The 20,284-nt window shown below is 45.2% G+C and overlaps 1 protein-coding gene across 4 annotated transcripts in view; it reads left to right on the forward strand.

Annotated features, from left to right (window-relative positions):
* The window catches only part of dacha (dachshund a), a 103,170-nt gene that overhangs the window by 46,570 nt on the left and 36,316 nt on the right, over window positions 1-20,284 (forward strand). For all 4 annotated transcript variants that reach the window (XM_028984622.1, XM_028984624.1, XM_028984625.1 and 1 more), the window contains exon 3: window positions 17,388-17,519. In XM_028984622.1, coding sequence (XP_028840455.1) covers window positions 17,388-17,519 — 132 coding nt within the window. The remainder of the gene's footprint in view (window positions 1-17,387; window positions 17,520-20,284) is intronic.

Raw genomic sequence — 20,284 nt, forward strand, 5'->3', positions numbered from 1 at the left:
GACTTTTTTTCAATCTGTCCTCCCCTCCTGGTCCCCCTCTTGTGAATCAGTTCTTATTGATTTTCTCCCTCTGTCCTTCAGAGGCGCCCATCACGCCTCAAACAGAGGTTAAACTATTGGATTTCTGTTGCGCTCTCCGCCCCCCCCTCCACACTCCTCCTCCTCTTTTTTTTTTTTTTTTTTTTTCTTTCTTTCTCTCTGTTTTAGACATCATCTCCTCTTTCCCTGCATGTGTAGTTTTTAATTCCAAACTTGTTTCATCAGTGTTCGTTCCTGCGTCTGCTGCGTTGGTGTGTGTGTGTCGTCAGCTGTCTTCAAGCCCCCAGTTGTCCGGTTCAAGTCCCCCTGTCTCTGCAGATTGCTGATGGTTGTGGTGGTTCAGCCTTACTGTGGTCACAGTGGGTATTGATCTGTGCAGCCCGTGAGCCCAGTGTAGCCAGTTAGAGATGGGACTCATTGATTTCAGATGACGCGAGTTACTGTGACCCCCACCCACCCCACCTGGCTGTGGGCCATGACCATTCGAAACAGCACGCCCTCCCCGCCACCAGTCCCAAAAACATTTGCTTAAATATGCAAATGAAAGTGTACTCTCTGTTACAGAATTTACATATAATTATAATTATTTAAATGAATAAGGACATTCGTATTATTCAAAATTGATTGAACCAGTGTATGTCGTTTAAAATAATTAGTGCTCTGTATTCACTTTTCATTAACAAATTAGTTGAAACAGATTGAATATTTGCCAAAAAGGTCAACAAATGTCTTTCAGGTAGAAAATAAAATAAAAATAAACTGCATTTCCATAAATGGCAACTAGAAGAACCATAAACTAGGGAAAAAATGTGACACTGAAATGAATTAACTTTTAATTGAATTCATTTGAACAATTAAACAGGTTCGGTAACTTGTGAATGCATTCATGTGGCATTATTATCATTATTAGGACTGTCAAAATTGAAGCATACATAATTGGAATTAGTCTCTAAATAATTTGATGCAGTAAATTCTGCTGCTTTGCGTGTATTAAGTGTCTGACCTATGACACGGATGCACAACTCATCCTAGGCAGAGCCAATCCCCACATGTCTTCCAGGTCTGTATTTACATTGTGTTCAAATGTAAAGGCACCGCGGCTGAGGCTCAAACAGGAGAGCAACGCGCTTATGGTGTCTCTACGTCTTTCGGAGTGGAAATCAGTACCATGGATCTCACCGGTTTTTAATCAATTTAATCACAGCCCTTATTATTATTATTATTATTAGTACTATTATTACTACTATTATTACACTTAGTGTGTGTGTGTCTGTAGAAAGAAAGTGTTCTTTCTTTCTTCCTGTGCAGGCACATGCTCACACATCTCTGATGCTAAAATGAAATGTTATATTTTATTGTACGAGGACTTTAATCGGCGATGTTAAAAACACGTCCGCACCGCGACCGACTCTGATCTGAGTTGTCGTTTAATTATTACCAGCAATTTGTCCTGTTATTCCCATCTAATGTTACAATTAGTCAGAGGAGGCAGCGTTGCTGATTTAATGGCGTCTGATCGTCGCCGCGGCCCAGAGAGGAAATGGGGAATCCTTCGCTTGGGAGCGGGCGTCCCACCCCCCCCCCCCCTTTAAACGAGTCCACGCTCGCAACCAGATGAAGGGAGCTGCCGTTTGGTTTGCTGGATTGCTGTTGACAGAAACATCAGAAGTTAGCGGCGCTCAGGGGAGAGGAGCTAACAGCAGGAATTAGGATACACACGCGCACACACACACACACACACACACACACACACACCATGTAAAGCATGGCTGTACTCCACCCCTTCTCTCAGGGAACAAGTGAGAGGGAGAAAAGAGGGGCATAAAATCATTCAAAGTGGCTTAACTAAAACGGTGGAGAATCCAGGGGGGGTCACGTGGAAGCCCCACCGTCGCTCTGTCCGGTGCGGGGAATGAAGAAGGGATGGGACTGAGAGGGTTTCTCAAGCTCAGTTCACGCCCCTTACTCCTGAGAGGAGTGTTAGAGGTGGGTGTGTTCTGTCTTTCACCTCCAGCGCTGCTCATTCATCTCTGTTTCAACTTATCCCCCTTTTTTTCCCCACTTGTTCTGCTTTCTGTTGTTTCCCTGACTCACACACACACACACACACACACACACACACACACACACCGATATCCACGTTTCCATCTCCACCCTGAAAATGCTTCTCCTCTGAAAATGTCCTATCGATATTCTCTCCTTTTCTAAAACACGCGTGCAATTCTTAACGTTACTTTCTACACCACCGTGACATTGTTCAACCGCTGAGTTCCTCTTTTCCCCCCCCCTCAGCTCCTTACTTTCTGTGTACTCACTTATCAGCTCCTCTCTTTCTTCCCATCCCTCTTTTTCGCTCCCACTCTCAGTTTCCCTCTCTCTTATTCTCTCTATCGCTCTCTGTGGGTGAAAACAATCGCAGGTCCTCGTCGGTGACTTTGATGAATGACACGTCCCACCGGGGGCTCCTCCTCCATCTGCTCGCCACCCCACGCCGCCCCGCCCCCCAAACCTGGGAGGAGAGCCTGTCTGCTCCCCCCACTCCCATTCGTTCTTTCCAAAAAAGAAAAAGAACCTGTTTAAGTCTCAGTCTCACGAGCGCTCCTGAGCAAATGTAGCTCAGAAAACTGGGCTTATTCACTAATATATTAATTAATACACAACCAAACGTACATAAAGAACTGAAAACCAACACTGTATTAATTGTTACTCCGTTTTATACTACTTTTGCTGTCGTTTTGAAGTCATTTTTTTGTAGATGTCTGTGTGATAGATGGGTCTATTAAATGTTTTTCAGCTTGTAGTCAGGACCCTTGTGACTGAGCTGCAACAGGTATTTTTGAAACAGAAGTCCGAAAGTGACCTTTCATTCCTGCACGCGGCTTCATGCCCCGGGCCTGCACCTGAAAGGGTTAAGCGCAGGGCTGAAGTAAGAGGGAATAAATAAAACATGGCGGTCTGCTTAGTGACATATGGGCCGGCAGAGCCCTCACACATGCTAATGAAGCAGACAGGCATGGAACCGGAGAGGAATATAGATATCAAGTACGCCGGGCGCGAGGAAGCGAGGGAAGCGCACTACCTCTGTTTATTTACCGTCGGCCAGACCCCAGACCTGTCTTTTCCTGTAAAATCTGCTGGCTTTATTAGCAAGGACACGTCAAAGAGGCAGAAGGGTCACGGGTTGAATAAACATTAGTGCAGCCTGTTGATGATGGGGCCAGCAAGACTCATGATGAAGTCTTAAAAGTTGAGAATTTTAAGGCCTTTTTACAAACTCAAAGGCATTTTGTAATGTTACTACACACAGCTTTAGATTCATGTTTATCGTGTATAACCGTAATGTATAAATAAAAATCTAAAATTTTGTCTGGACATGTACACAATTCCACAAGTGATTTCAGGCCTGAATCATGAAGTGACGCTTATTATATTTTCAACTAAAAATATCACAGTATATTTCATGCTATAACGTTAACACTGCGAGGCATCTCATCCATGTTCATGGATAAAAATGGAGCAGGCATGTGAACTGTTCCTTTCCAGACCAGCTGGCTTTTCCTCCAGTGTCGAGCAGAACTATTAGAATCATGGATGCGTCAGCAACGTAGGGCACTGGAAAAGTCACAGTGGACGTAATGAAATGAAGCCGGACAGGTTTGAGTTTGATGTCAGTGAAAAATAGGATGAGGAGAAATGAGCATCATCATCGTGACCATTTCAAAAGACATCTGAATGAACCCTATTAATATAGAATGGACTTAAAACAAAAAGGACATAATTGTGAGTGGAGTGCATAAGAGGACAATCCTCATTTCCTTCAGGCTGCAGGATGTGAGAACTCTATCCAAGTGCTTTCATTACTTATTGTCCAGCAGTATGTCTCACTTACATTAATGTCTTCCATTGTCAGAAAAGCATAAATATACCTGACCATAGTACCCATGTCAATATTTCAATGTAAGTGAAGACAATGTTGGACTGAATTTCCAAGCTGCTCAGCATACCAACATGGTTTGAATGTTAATAAAATGTTCAATTTGATTTGGAATTAGGGAATGGAATAGGCCTTGTGTGTGTAGCACTGGCTGGCAGGTGTATTATATTGAATCCACTTAAGTAAACCTTGAATCGTGTGTTTGGCCTTAGATTTTCATTTGACCCTGAAAATGACCCCGAGTGCTCGTCTCTGTATGTGTTCCTGCTGCATGGCAGGGAGGGGCAGCGATTTCGTATGAAACGGCTGTGATGCGGGGAGATGTTTAATCTCTTTAGACAGCTCCTGAGGAGGTATCGAACCGGCCGCGTCCTCCACCTCTCACACGCACTCCATCTGTCCGTCCGGTGCAGATGTGGCCTCCTTATCACGCCTTACAGTCGGCAGAATTAGCGCTATAATTAGCCACTTAATTAGTGGCTTTTTTACATGAGTGACAGTTTGAAGCCAGTGACTCACGTTCAGGACTTTTCATATCTTTATATATATATACGTGAGTGTGAATTAGTGTGTGTTTGTGCGTGTGTGTGTGTGTGTGTGTGTGTATGAGAGAGACGGAGAGGAGGAAAGAGTGTTTCTTTGCCATAGGCGACAGAAGACTGATTTACCCCACCGGTTCAGCATGAAATGTGTCAAAAGAAAAAAAAAAAAAAAGACAAGAAGAAGAAAGTCTTCTTATGAAAATCACCTCCGTCGTTCCCATTGCATGATGGGATGGGACCATTATTGTGGGTGGTTTAGCGTCATCTCATCTGCTCCTACAGTCCAGCCTCTGGGCTCACATGTACTGTCACTCCTCCGACTGTGACTTCCACTGTGTTGGGGCTGAGTTGACAACCCCCATACCCTGGTCTCCGGAACAGTGTGTAGCTGACATTATGCGGCTCAATGGCTCCCCTATTGTTGGGGTGTGGAATCAGATGGTCTTGTTCAGTGTTTGGGGTGAGTTTATAACCCAACATGTGCCTCCAACACAGATCTTCAACTCTGGACCTCAAATCTAAATCCAGGCCTTGATTTCCGTTCTCCTAGATTGATCATTGTAGAAAGATAGATTTATTGACTGATGTACGTCCAAGTCCAGTATGACAGGTGGCGACCTGATTCTGTTCTTCACAAGATAAAACAATATACAGTTAGTTTAGATGGTAGCATGATGAGTGGTGAATTTACGAGGTGAGTGTTGTCCCTTATCATTACGGTGTTCATGCAGGGGTAGCTTGACTTCCAATCGCATTTTCTGGGTGTGAGAGTCTGTTTTATTCAGACTGACACAATAATTTTAGTTTTTTTTTTTTTTTTTTAATCATTCGCTTCAAACAGAAAAGTCTGTATTCTCCAAGCGTATGCGCAGAAACATTCCTGTTTTAGAAAATAACGACAGCAATTATGTAACTAATTGCAAATGATATCTAATTTAATTGTACATTTGCAAGGATAAAGGGAATAGTTCATAGGAAAATGTATTAGTCTGAAACCTGCTCTGAATCTCCTGAGATTTACCGCCCAGCATGGAGAGCGCTGAGGTCGCCGCATGTTGTGCTGACTGTGTGTCGTCCTTACAGGTGCCTGCATGCAGCACAACTGTGTTTAAGAGCGAATCCCAAAATAGACCCGTGTCCTGTCTGAAGGACGCCCCCACCTCTCTCACACACACACACACACACACACACACACACACACACATACATACATGCACACACACACACACACACACTGCAATCTGTTGTTCGTTCATTAGCGTATGACACGTGGAGGAAGGGAAAAAGGCTGAGTGTCCAGGACGTGGCCGTGCGTTTTTGACGGTGCAGTATGTAAATGGGGCATTAGTGCTTATACTGCTGTTATACCAACCCCTCCTCCACATACCCTAAAAAAAAAAAAAAAAAAAATCACATCGATAGCGCATCAATAAAGTCGCGCTAATTTCTACACGGCCGTCGCCGAGAGTTGCCGGCATCTGCAGAAATTTTCCCCACATCAAAGCTGGACGATGCGGCCGCGCTAATCTGGCATTAAAATGAGAGCGCAGGAGAAAGGTGACCTTGTCTGAATGAATGAGCCGGTGGTGAAACGCGCTTTCAACAGATAAAAGGTTAAGCAAAGGTTAGCCTTCAACTACTGCAGAATGAGGGACAGGAGACCCCCCTCCGCCCCCCTCCGCCAGCACCAACTCGCACTTCTGCTCTGTAGTTTGTTGCAGCAGTAGTGACAGACTCCACCGGCGGTCCCCGTGGGCCAGCTTTGTTAAGCAGAGGGGGGCGTCGGCCCCTCTGATGTCACATGATCTTGAGACACAGGACAGATCAATTTACTGTCTTTACACACGCAAACACACACACACACACACACTACAGCTGAGCCACTTTTAATGACAGTTATGTCTCTGCCTCATTGCCATCAGTTCCTACACACACACACACACACACACACACACACACAGTGCTTTTTCTATATTTATGAACACCTAAATGTGTAACCGCCACACCTTAAACCTAGACTTAACTCCACTTAAAGGGCAAATCCATTGATTCTTTCAGCCTTTAATAACATTAATTTAAATAAAATTTCCCTCGGCAGTGTCTGTGAACACTCACACACCGGCAGAAATCCACATACTGGTGTGGCACAAAGTTCTCTTCCGGTTTACACTCTCTCTCTCTCTCTCTCTCTCTCACTGGCGATGTCCCCTGTCAGGTGACGCTGTGAGCAGTGAGTGATGTTAAACTGGTGGTAACATCACACACCTGCCCTGTACAGTGTGCTGATGCTCTCTTTCTGTTCCTTTCTTCGTCCGCCTGTCTGTCATGTCCGTCTGCACGCCCACTTCTCCGTCTCTCTCGCCCTGCTGTGTTTCTCTCCGCCTTCCTCACCCCCGTCGCTGTTTTTCCTTTCTGAGACTCGTCCGGTTCCTGTTCCTGGAGTTCATCTCTCTCTCTCTCTCTCTCTCTCTCTCTCTCTCTCTCTCTCTCTCTCTCGCTCCCTCTGTAAATGTCTGGCCGGTTGGGCCGTAATGCCGCAGCTTCGGGGAGTCGCTCTGCCAGCCGCGCCGCTCCAGTCGCTCGAGTGAATCAGTCAAATTATCGAGTGGCAAAACTAATTCAGCGGCTGGGGGCTGCTGCCTGCCACTTCCCATAATGCCGAGCTTCAGTCAGGCGCGCTGGTCTAACTCCGCTCTCTTGTTTCATTTATTATGGCTGTTGGAAATAATCTCCACTTACCCAACCCTGTACCTCCACATCCCATCAAGGGCCTGGTCCTCACACACCCCCTACCTGATGCTTCTCAGGCAACAACAACAAAGGCCGAGGGAGACGGAGTGCGCTGTGGATGTGTGCGCGAGTGTGTGTTTAATATCGGGGGGGGAACATGCAGGCCTGTCCCGTGAGAGCTGGGTGGTCCGCTTTAACGATCCTCATCTTTGAAGTGGGCAAGAGGAGGAACCTTTGTTCTTCTGTAATTAGGAGTCCTAATGAAGCCGTGGTTTACCTGCACTGATGCCTGTTGGTGCAGCGGGAGCCTCCAGACCAGGGAGGGGCCAGCAGGCCATAAAAAAAAAAACTACGGGAAATGTGTGTGTGTTTAGTGGGGTGGTTCTGTGTCAGAATAAACGTTGTGGGTGACTCTGTGTTCATAATGTTGCATTGGTGAGAACTAATTGTTGTGTAATTATTACCGTTCACCCTCATAAAGCTATTTACTTAAGTGTGTGTGAGAGAGAGAGAGAGAGAGAGAGAGAGAGAGAGAGTGACTTAAAGAAAAGCCTGTTCAGTGTGTTATAGAATCCACTGTTTCTCCATTTAATACTGAGATGAGTTTCCCTTTTGAGAAAAGTGGACGCACGCACGCACACACACACACACACACACACACACACACACACACACATATATATATATACTTGCTCACTTTCTCCCTTTCCTCTCACCTTGAGCCAGTGGGGAATCCCATTTCACTTTATCCTTGGCATCTATTGTGCACTGGTGAATCCTGATTCTTTGAGTGTGTGTGTGTGTGTGTGTGTGTGTGTGTGAAAGCCAACCTCCTGCTTTCTCTCTCTCTCTGTTGCTCAGGGCAGGTTTGTTTTTAGTAAAGCTGATCAGCAGCAGTGTGTTTGGTGGGAAAAACAGGGTGAGTGATTTAGCAGCGCTTGTGAGGGATGTAGTTGTGTGAGAAGCCCTGAGGGCCACATCGAGATCGTTCTCTCTCTCTTTCTCGATCACACACACCCACACACACAGGGTACAAACAGAAAAAGCTGCTTACTCATCAGTGTGTGTGTGTGTGTGTGTGTGTACAGGAATATCAGCGAGGATGTGGAACTGACGGTAACTTCTGGAAACTTTGCTGTTCATAATTAATCTGTTTGCCTCAAAGAAACAAGTCATTAACTGTTGCAGTTCGTTTGTTGTTCACTTTACCCTGGAGCGAAAAATTAGTTTAAAACCAGCGAGGACGTGTTCCAGATAATTAAAGAATATCTTTGGAGATGGACAGGGAAAAAACCCCACACACAGGGGAGACCGTGGTGGAAAAAAAAAAAGAGACAGTGAGTGTAAAGGGCAGAACGTTGGGGTATAAAAAAAAAAAAAAAAGAACTATGAAGAGGAATACGGTAAGGTGTGTGTGTGTGTGTGTGTGTGAGCGGAGGAGGAAAGTGCTCTGCACTTGATTTCTGCCCAGTGAGCAGACTCTCGTTACTCTTTGAGCTCTTGCCCCATTTATTTCTGCAGAGTCGTGAGATTGTGAGTCGGACGCTCGACTCCAGTGGCTCTTTTTCCATAAAACATTAACAAGTTGCCGTGTGTGTGTGTGTGTGTTTGTGTGTGTGTGTGTGTGTGTGTGTGTGTGTGTGGTAGCTATGCCTCGAAATCACTGCTGAACACAGCGAGGCATTGGCTCTCAACAGCGCCTTCCAGGTCGTGCAAGACACGCACAAACACACAAACAGGTCAACACACTGAACTACACACTCTATTTTTTAGGATCTTTGCTAATAACTGTGAACGACTAACTTACAGTTCACATGAAGATATGATTACAAAACACTCATAAACACTCGACATCAAAAAGTGAAATAATCTATCACACATAATAGGTTAGCATTGCCATAATGTAAATTAACCAAACAAACCTGCTGTCAACAGCATTATAGTATTCACCCATAATCATAATTTCATAACAGCTTAGTTTAAAAGAGCAAATAAATATTTTTTAACTACTGGAATGAGAATAAAACACATTAAACAAACAACAGCTATGGTTTACTTTTTTCAGCATATGGGATATATTTCAGCATATCCAGGTCACCCAAAAGGACGCCCACCCGGAAGTAGATGTGGAAGAGCTCGTCTGCCCCTCTACAAATACCCGGCGGGCATCTTTGTGGTTTAACCTTTTGCTACTAACCTTTTTTCTCTTAAAAAAAAAAAAGGGAAGTGAAGTGATTCTCACTTGTGATACACAGCAGCACAGCACATGGTGCACACAGTGAAATTTGTCCTCTGCATTTAACCCATCACTCTGAGTGAGCAGTGGGCAGCCATGACAGGCGCCCGGGGAGCAGTGTGTGGGGACTTTTGAATTTGCCTGCCTCCTGTTCTGGTCCTGATGCTTTCGTCCACCTGCATGTCCAACAACGCTGCCTCTGCTCAACCACTTTGGGAACTTTACCTCACCATTGCCGACCCACACCTGAAGACTCCTTTAACACTGTGACTGTGCTCTCCCTCTCAAGCCATCTCCACTCCTCATTCTCCTCTAGCCAGCCCCAGCGTCCATGTCTCTCCTTCCCCAATCCTCTGGCATCTTCTGTCATGTCTGCAAACGTGCCCTCTGGCTTCCCCTGTGACAGTGAGGACTGTTCACTAATGTCACATCAATGATTGTGTTCAGGCTTTACAGAAGTAAACAGATGCATGCAAGACAGGGCTGTATCTGGGAGAGGAGGCGCCAGCATCACATCCAGCCTAAAATATGGTCTTTATTGATATTTTTATAAACAATTTATATCACACGTACAAGAAGTGCAAGATCCTGCATCGCTACATTCTCTATCTGCCTCCTCTCGTGCATGAAGCCAATAGCGGACACACAGCTGTACTCATCTGGAGCTACGAATCTAAACACAGAACGATGCCAATGTCTACAATAGCAAAAAATATAAATATATAGAAAATATCACCTAAAAACACATACACTTTCAGCAGACGCACACAAAGACACGCAGTGCACACTCGCACAAGGCAATTAATCTCTGGCCCGCCCTCTCCTGCCTCCACCCCATCCTGCAACAGCAGGGCACCTGTCGACGATGCGCCCACAACTCCCACGTACCAATCACAGGTCAGAATAGGCTGGAACAGATGAAATGAGCTCCGCCTACTGGTCACACCCACTCCATCCACGATACAGTTGCATGTATGAAGCGCACACAAAAAATTACCAAAGCACACTCACACAGCTCATAGCTTACACAAACGTCCAACTACACACACACACACATTTACAGCATTTACATTTACAGCATTTATCAGACGCCCTTATCCAGAGCGACTTACAATCAGTAGTTACAGGGACAGTCTCCCTGGAGCAACTTAGGGTTAAGTGTCTTGCTCAGGGACACAATGGTAGTAAATGGGATTTGAACCTGGGTCTCCTGGTTCACAGGCGAGTGTGTTACCCACTAGGCTACTACCACCCACACACGCACACACCATTTCTGAACAGTGTAGGCAGTTGCTTAGCATCTCCTTTCCTGAGTGTGTGTGCACAAGGTTGCCGTTCCCCTCTTTTAATGAAACCGTTTATTCACGTTCGTATCCGAAGCAAGCGTTTGCTGCGATCATAATGCAAGCATCCTGCGCGGAAAAAACACACAGGGGAGGGCGAGGCGGGCGGCCATAAAGCTCCGTGAAACAGAGCACGAGGAGGAGAAGGGGAGCGCAGAGGAAGTGATTGCTACAGTGGGGAGCTAATTAACGGCTTATTCCCGTCAGATAGCGGTAATCTGCGCTTGTAGCCGTGTAATTTTACCTTGATGTAATATAAAACTGCAAGCTGCTACTGCTGTGTCGGCTAATTATGGGATGGATGCTGTGGCCACTTGCGCTGCCCTAATGCAGTGGGTTTGCCTGTGGAAAGGCATCACTCGTGCATTAGCTGTTACAGTCCAGACCTCTGGAGTCAGACAGGGCCGCTTCATCCTGAAAGACACCGTTCTGTTAAAATATCCACTGTTCAGTTGCCATATAATGCCATATCAAAGTTATAGAATATCCAATATATTATTAAATTCAGGAATAGTTTCTTGTTACATTTGATGGAAAGGTGGAATGGGCATAAAGACACTGATTAATGTTCATTTTATTTTGTTCTTGACCCAGAGAAATGAATGGGGTACAGGCCACACCCCACAAACCTCTGACCCTGATTGTGATTACATTTACATTTACAGCATTCATCAGACGCCCTTATCCAGGGCGACTTACAATCAGTAATTACAGGGACAGTCCCCCCCTGGAGCAACTTAGGGTTTAAGTGTCTTGCTCAGGGACACAATGGTAATATGTGGGGTTTGAACCTGGGTCTTCTGGTTCATAGGCGAGTGTGTTACCCACCAGGCTTCCACCACCCTGTGAAACTCGTTGTGTTTCATCTAAATACATTTACATTTACAACATATATCCAGAACGACTTACAATCAGTAGCTACAGGGACAGTCCCCCAGGTGTCTTCCTCAGGGACACAATGGTAGTAAATGGGGTATGAACCTGTTATTTTGTGGTCCTCTGGTTCATAGAGGAGTAACCCACTATGACCCCTATGACCTGATGGGTCAATCTCTTTTTTTTCCCTCTGTGTACAGGTATGTGTCTTGTAAGTCTGCTCTTTTGTTTGTCCATGTTTACAAGGTAAAGTATGAGTTTTGTTGTTGGTCATTGTTTGGTTTCAGCACCACAGACAGCTCCACTTTAATATTCTGTAATTACATTGTATTTGGGCTGTAACTACATGGGAGTTTCCCACAGCTTTGAAGAGCTGTCTTTGTAAACCAATCTGTGTGATGAGGGTGTTCTTACTGCCTTTGTGTGTGTGTGTGTGTGTGTGTGTGTGTGTGTGTGTGTGTGTGTGTGTGTGTGTGTCAGTTATACCTTTTTCTCCCTCTTGGGGAGTGGAACAGGGCTCTCTCCCTCTCACTCACGAACACACAGACATAGAGACTCCCTGTAGTCTCATAATTCAAGAGTCTCAGGGAGACTTTAAACCTTTTCACACCCTCAAATCACCCCACAAATACAGCCACAGCTCCAAATCAGTCAGAGAGCGTCAAAAGCTGAAAGTGTCTGGTACATGGATTCCTCCCGGCCAATGTCATCAGCCTGCCAGTGTGTGTGTGTGTGTGTAGGTGAGGGTATCAGGTGCAGAGAGGTGGAGATGTTTATCATAAAGGACTCTTAGTGCTTGGGAATTGAATTAGCGAGGGACGCAGAGCAGAAGCAAACGGCTGTAGGCACCATGCAGAGGATTCTATGAACGTAATGATGTCATGATCATCAGAGGTGATAAGCGAACGTGTGCTGTGTTCAAGGGCTTAACAGGAAGCGATGGCCTATTGTCGCATTCGGTGAGTGTGTGTGTGTGTGTGTGTGTGTGTGTGTGTTAATGCACCCTCCCCTTGGTTTAGTGATGTGTGCTTTGATTCCAGCATCTGACATAATTAAAACTAATTAGAGTCCCAGCAGTCTAGTGAACGGACAGCAACCACACACACACACTCACACACACCCTCACATACCCAACTCAGGCGAGGTCTTTCACAGAATTAAACATTTAAAAAACAAGCAACTTTGTGTGGTAGTAGCCTAGTGGGTAACACACTCGCCTGTGAACCAGAAGACCCGGGTTCAAATCCCACTTACTACAATTGTGTCCCTGAGCAAGACACTTAACCCTGAGTGTCTCCAGGGGGGACTGTCCCTGTAACTACTGAATGTAAGTCGCTCTGGATAAGGGCGTCTGATAAATGCTGTAAAAGAATTGCTGGGGTCCTAGTGAACCGGAATTGATCTCATCATCAATGGTAACTTGAAAGCACGTTGTAAGTCGCTCTGGATAAGGGCGTCTCCCAAATGCCGTAAATGTAAATGTAAATGCAACACAAAGGCTGAGTGACATTTACAATTGTCTGTCTCCATATTTGTCAGTGTTCCATATATTATGAAATTCGACAATAGAATACAAGCCAGTGGTTTTGCTGGTGTTGAATATACATTGAGCTAGTAGCAGGTATTAAAAAATGCAATCAAATCAGTGTCATGATAAAATATTAATTCATCTACCATTTCATTTATGGGTTCAATAGGCTACATTTGTGGCAAATTCTCATAGTTTAAAGTGTGTGTGTGTGTGAGTGTGTGTGTGAGTGAGTGAGTGAGTGAGTGAGTGAGTGAGTGATTGAAACTTCACACTTGCATTTCTTTCAGCACACCCCACAGGTGATGCAGTCTCCTTTTCCAGTCATTTCAGCCAGGCTCTCGGCGAACACATTCAGCTCCGTACGTTGTCAGCTCCGGTTTCACCTGCGACGACTCTGCTTTTGTTGAGCGCTCGTCTTCTCTCTGCGGCGTTCGGAAATTCCATCGCTGAATTAGACGCAGTAAAGCCCCCCGCCCCTTCCCGCTGCCTCAGCTCTTCCGCCGTCTCAGTTTACCAGCAGACCTGGAATCAGAAAGTAATATTTTCTCTTTGCCGAGTCAAAGGAAAGGTCGACCCTCCCACTCAGCAATGTTTTCTCATTCTTTTCTCCTCTCGGCACACCCGATACCGCTCCTGGTACACGCTGTCAGAGGGAAATAAAAGATGCTCCCCCTTTTTTTTTTTTCCCCGAAAGAAAAGGAGAAAAGTAGAAGGCTTGAATTCATTTGAGGAAGGAGAGTGACCATGAAATCAGGATCTCACTCTCTAGTAGTTAAAGATCTGCGCTTGTTGAGCTCAGAACTTGTGGGTGAGGGTCAGGTAGTCAAGGTGATTGAACTAAAACTGAATGATAATCAGTGCACATCATCATATTGCAGACGGCACACCCTTAGAACAATTGAGAGCGTTTAAAAAGCGATTTAATATCAGCTTCCATGTTTTTTTTTTCCCCATTTTGCACAATGTACATTTATGGCAGTTAGCAGACACCCTTGTCCAGAGAGACCTAATCAGTAGTTACTGGGACAGTCCCCCTGGAGACACTCGGGGTTAAGTGTCTTGCTCTGGGACACAATGGTAGTAAGTGGGATTTGAACCTGTGCCTTTTTGGTCTTCTGGCTCATAGGCGAGCGTCTAACCCACTAGGCTACGACCACCCCAGTTTTCATAGTGAAATATATTTAGAATGGCTTCAATATAAGAGAATAACTTCATGTGAATTTTATCTTGCATGCGTCAAGAATGGGCCTCCAGTAAAACCAGTAGCCTGCTCACTGTTGCCAGATTCATATTATTTACCCTCACAAAATGAATAAAAAAAAAAGTAATCCAAACATGCACAAAACTGCTGAATATACTGAAATACACACAGTGCCACTGATATTTACTGTACCTAATTTAAAAAACAGGTTTCAACAAGCATTACTTTAACTGAATAACGTAGGTCATTATTAGATTAATAAAGTAAATCAAAGTCATTGTGTAGGTGAAGACACATATTTAAATAATGTAAATATGTAACATTTTATTCTGTCGACCAACCTACAAGAACAGCAAATGAAACGAAATCGATTCTCTGAAGCAGCCATTAACAGAAGGATAAAGGTGCTGTGGAATCCGTCTTTCATACGCCACTGTAATCAAATGGCCGTCGCCGCCTGCTCGTGAACGGGCTGTCGGGTCCAGGATGGAGCAGCCGGCCCCTGACCCCATGCAGGGGCCACAAAAGCTCAGCGGTAACCTGGGTCTCACCCCGGCGGCGCGGCGGCCTGAGTTAACCATTATCTGCGAGATTGGCCTGTCAGATCACTGCAGATGAGGGAGGGGAGGACGGGCCGGGGGACAGAGGCGGGAATGAATGGAGGGACGGATGGCTGCCTCGCCCGTCTGTTGTGCCTCGCTGCCTCCCTCATTCGCTCGCCGCTTGGCGCGCGGGGGTCCCGCAGGATTCTTCAAAGGTCCCCGGTGCGCATCTGAGTCCACGTCCGAAAGACAAACAGCGAACGCCGTGACGTCCCACCCTGTGACACCGCCGCCCCCCTTTTATCCCCGAGTCCCATTTCCACAAGGTCGCCGCCTCGCTCAGACATCAGTTATGTTTGATCTGATGCGCGCCACCGTGTCTGGTCCTCGGAGAAGAGACGGCGTGGGGACAACGCGCCGAGCGGGTGCCGCTTAACTCTTCTCTCGTCGGGTTCTACTCCTTCCAATCGCTTGTGTAACAGGGTCACACACACACACACACACACACACACACACACACACACACACACACACACACACCATTCCACAGATGTGTGTGCAGTCAACAAGACTTTCACTTCTTCAACGTTTTTGTTTTTACAAAAATTCATTCATCGATTGATTTTCTGAACTTGCTGGGAGCCTGTGGGTGCCTGACAAGTCATGTGTTTATTCCATGTAGTTAAAACATGAATAACATGTAGTAGTTGAATAATAGTTGGTAGCTGTCTGTGGTGCTGATTTTTCGAGTCACCGGAGCACCCGGTTGGCCCTGACACTGGGTCCCCAGGTAGGTGCACACGAAAAGATATATATTTCTTTTTTCCTGAGAGTTGGGTTAGTTAGATACACTTTCCCAGTCCTTCCAACATGGACACAAACACACACACACACAACCACACACACATATCTGAGCTCAGCAAGAGTCTTGAGTTTCCACTGCGCTGTGACGAGGCTGTGGGATTAGGCAGCAAAATGAAGTCGTAATAAAATGAATCAATCATTGTGACGTTCTGTTTAAATTCAGCTACTGAAAACATTTTCGCTGCTTTCCCAGGGCAAGCGTGGCAGACAGGGCCGACTGCGTAAAAATAGCGGGGGCTGGTTTTAAAACGTAAACCCTCGGAGGGGCTGTCATTATTCTTCTTGTTCCCGAATATTCCTGCTTGAATAATTGGCCCTGTTTGTTTGCCTTTTGTCTAGTGAGAAGAGGAATCGGGCCACGCTTTAATATTTATCCGCGGCTCTTTCGTGGAAAATGAAAACGGAATTTGTCGTGAACTTATAACCCAGGCAGACTAATGGACTCCAGCGTGGTCTGAGTTAAAACTCATCTCCGACGCTCCCTTTTCTCTCCATTCCGCGCTGAGTTGGAGGCGATATCCCTGATGAATTAGATCAAGGTGACACACGCTGCCTGGACCTGGGGAGGAATAGAATTTTTTTTTTTTCGTCCTGATTTGTGAAGAAATTTAGATCACATAGACCAAGGCGGCACTGCGTCGTTGGTTAATGAATTACTTAATGCATCACTTCGGTGTTTAATTGAATTAATTAGAGGCCTAATTGGGCAGAGTGACGATGGCTTCCGGGGCTGGGAAGCCCTTGATGAGCTTGTCTGAGTGTGTGTGTGTGTGTGTGTGTGTGTGTGTGTGTGTGTGTGTGTGTGTGTGTGAAAGTAAGGGAAGTGAACGCATGTGTCCACTGGGATTCGTTGGCCCCCCGGGGCTCTGGGGTCAGGCTGTGGAGGGGCGGTGGTGAGGCCCTGGGGGCTCCACACTCTCTGGTGTTAGAGGCTCTCCAGGGGAGTCACTTTAGGACCCAGTGTAGCAGAACAATACTGTTACACATACACAACCTTCACACAGCAGTAACACACACACACTGAGGGGCTTCACAATCTCTGCTCTGGCCAAGACCAGGGTATAAGTTATCGTTGTAAGAAGAGGTTGTGATGGTACTCGTAGTAGAATAATTGATATTTAAAAAAAAAAGCCACCTCCATCATCTCTCTTTAGCTCTTTTTAATTTGCCAGGATGACAGACAGGCCAGAACCAGACCACCCAGTGGAACGTTTTTTCTACATCAGAACTCTTTAAAGTATACAGACCCTTCAATTTCTGTCTTTTTACGATTGTCCATTTCTCTTACTAAAGGCTTTAACAGAGTGGGGCAATTTAAGCTTCTGTTTGTTCCTTGGTTTCTGTGGGTTTGGTTGCATGCACTTGAAATGGTTTCATCTGGCCCATCTGTACACCCACACATATGAAACCTCATCCTCCCTGGATCACAGACTGCGCTGTCCACATGAAATAATGTGAAACTGCAGTATGAGAATTAAATCTACCAACAAGTGCATGCTCTGGTACACAGGTCCTGATTCTCTCTGTGTGTGTGTGTGTGTGTGTGTAGGACTGACCGCTGCAGCGATGGCTGAAGCAATGAAGCTACAGAAAATGAAGTTGATGGCGATGAACAGCATCCATGGGGCAAGCAGCCAAAATGGCACAGAGTCAGAGAACGAGGAACTCAACTCTAACACAGGTCAGAGACCCACCATGTACAAATTACACACACACACACACACACAAACACAGGCTCACAATTTCACTGACACGCATGTAAAGAATGTAGCTACAACTGAAAACAAGCAGTTCAGCAGAGGTCACATGCATGCTCAAAACTGCATATATGTACACTGCATCCAGAAAGTATTCACTCACATTTTCCACATTTTGTTAGGTTTTAGCCTGATTCCAAAATGGGTTAAATGAATTTTTTCTACATGCAACACCCCATAATGACAATGTGGAATAAATTATTTGAGGTTTTGGCAAAGGTATTTATTAAAGGTTAAAAAAAACTGAGAAATCACTCGTACGTAAGTATTTAGAGCATATTCTCAATACTTTGTCAAAGCACATTTGGCAGCAATTATAGCTTCAAGTCTTTTTGAATATGACACTACAAGCTTGCCACACATATCCTATCAGTTTGGATGGGAAACATCAGTGCACAGCCATTTTAAGATCCAGAGATGTCCAATCGGATTCAAGTCTGGGCTCTGGCTGGGCCACTCAAGGATATTAACAGAGTTGTCCTGAAGCCACTCCTTGACTGTGAGCTTAGGGTCATTGTCCTGCTCAAAGATGAATCATCGCCACAGTCTCAGTTTAAGAGTGCTCTGGAGCAGGTTTTCATCGATTATGTCTCTGTATGTTGCTGCAGTCGTCTTTCCCTATATGTTGACGAGTCTCCACAGCATGATGCTGCCACCAACATGCTTCACTGTAGGGATGGTATTCTCCTGGTGATGTGCGGTGCCTGGATTCCTCCAAACATGATGCCTGCCATTCACACCAAAGAGTTCAATCTTTGTCTTATCAGACCAGAGAATTTCGATTTTCATGGCCTGAGAGACCTTCAGGTGCATTTTGGCAAACTCCAGGCAGGCTGCCATGTGCCTTTTAGTGGCTTCTGTCTGGCTGCTCTACCATACAGGCCTGATTTCTCTAAACCCCTAAAGCTCTGACAGAGGGACCATTGGGTTCTTGATCACCTCTCTGACTAAGGTCCCTGATCGCTCAATGTAGGTAGCGGGCCAGCTCTAGAAAGAGTCCTGGTGGTTTTGAACTTCATCCACTTATGAATGATTGAGGCCCCAATGACTGTTATCATTGGGACCTTCAAAGCAGCAGAATTTTTTCTGTAACCTTCCTCAGATTTGTGCCTTGAGAAAAATCCTGTCTCCGAGGTCTACGGACATTTCCTTTGACTTCATACTTGGTTTGTGCTCTGACAAGAAAGTTCAACTGTGGGACCTTATATAGCCAGGTGTGTGCCTTTCCAAATCATGGACAATAAACTGTTTCTCCAAAGGTGCACTCCAATTAAGCTGCAGAAACATCTCAAGGATGGTCAGGAGAAACAGGATGGACCTGAGCTTTTTTTAACCTCAGTAAGTAGTATAGCAGGTGACACAGGGCCAACCGCTCAGGGCACCACAAACGAAAGAATGAAAAAAGGATTTCTTAAAACTAGTTTGTATTAATGTGTCTTAATATGAAAAGTACAAGACCGCATGAATTTACCAGACTTTGGAACTTAATATGAGTATCTGACACATGACATGTTGTTTTAGAATAGTGGAATATATTAATTATGTTTTTGCTTAAACAACAATAAAAAACAGTACACAGTTGGTCTCCCACCATATGCACTGTCATCAGCACAAAATATGTCTGATAAACAATAAAATTCACTATCCCCCCCGATTTTATTTTATAACTCATCTACTGTGTACATGTGCTTTCTCTGTTTTTTCGTTTTTGCCAACACCTCAAGTAAACTTTTCATGTTGTCATTATGACGTGTTGCGTGTAGAATTCTGAGGAAAAATATTAATTTAATCCATTTTGGAATAAGGCTTTAACATAACAAAATGTGGAAAAAGTGTCAAAACTTTCCAGATGCCCTGTACATTTGCACATACACCTTTCTCTCTCTCTGTACATCACACACACACACTCACACACACATACTCAGGGTCAGGGAATGAGGCACATTCAACAAACATCAACACGACGACAGTCATTCAAGCACGTTAATGCACTAATGCATTCACACACACGTACACACAGATGGAGGCGTGCGTATTTCACTACACTTATTACTCCGACTGACACAGATGCGTTTTTTTTTTATTCTCACACACCCCTTAACACAGTTTGTAATAAAGCTGCACATTGGCATCTCCGTATGGAAGCATCACCAGTTGCCATACTAATCATTCATAGACACACAGTGCTGTGATAGAATGGCTGTGCAGATTAAAAGGCACTTTTAAGAAGATGAAGGAATGACAGAAGGAGACCGGGTGCAGTGTGTGAGTAAGAGGGAGAGAGAGAGAGAGGGAGTGTGTGTCTGTATTTGTGCTCACGATGAGGCGAGGGCAGGTAATTGGCCTAGCCCACGCGTTGCAGTGGCGCTGCCCGTGTGTTTTATTGAGTCGAACGATTAATGGCCGCAACCTGCCTGTGCATTTAGATTGTTGCGTTAGCAATGAGAACACACACACACACACACACACACACACACACACACACACAGAGCATTGTTTATTATCAGTGAGGCCAGCAGGAAACACACACACAAACACACACACATTTATCACTGTCTACCGAGTACACAGATCCACGCATACACTGCACATGAGCCTGAATATTCAGAAGGGGTGCAGTAGCTGGTGAGGAGCAGATGGATTTCTGAACAATGAATACTCAGTTGATCATGTGATCTCATGAACGTCA

This window comes from Denticeps clupeoides, chromosome 6, assembly GCF_900700375.1.
Source record: "Denticeps clupeoides chromosome 6, fDenClu1.1, whole genome shotgun sequence".
Lineage (NCBI taxonomy): Eukaryota > Metazoa > Chordata > Actinopteri > Clupeiformes > Denticipitidae > Denticeps > Denticeps clupeoides.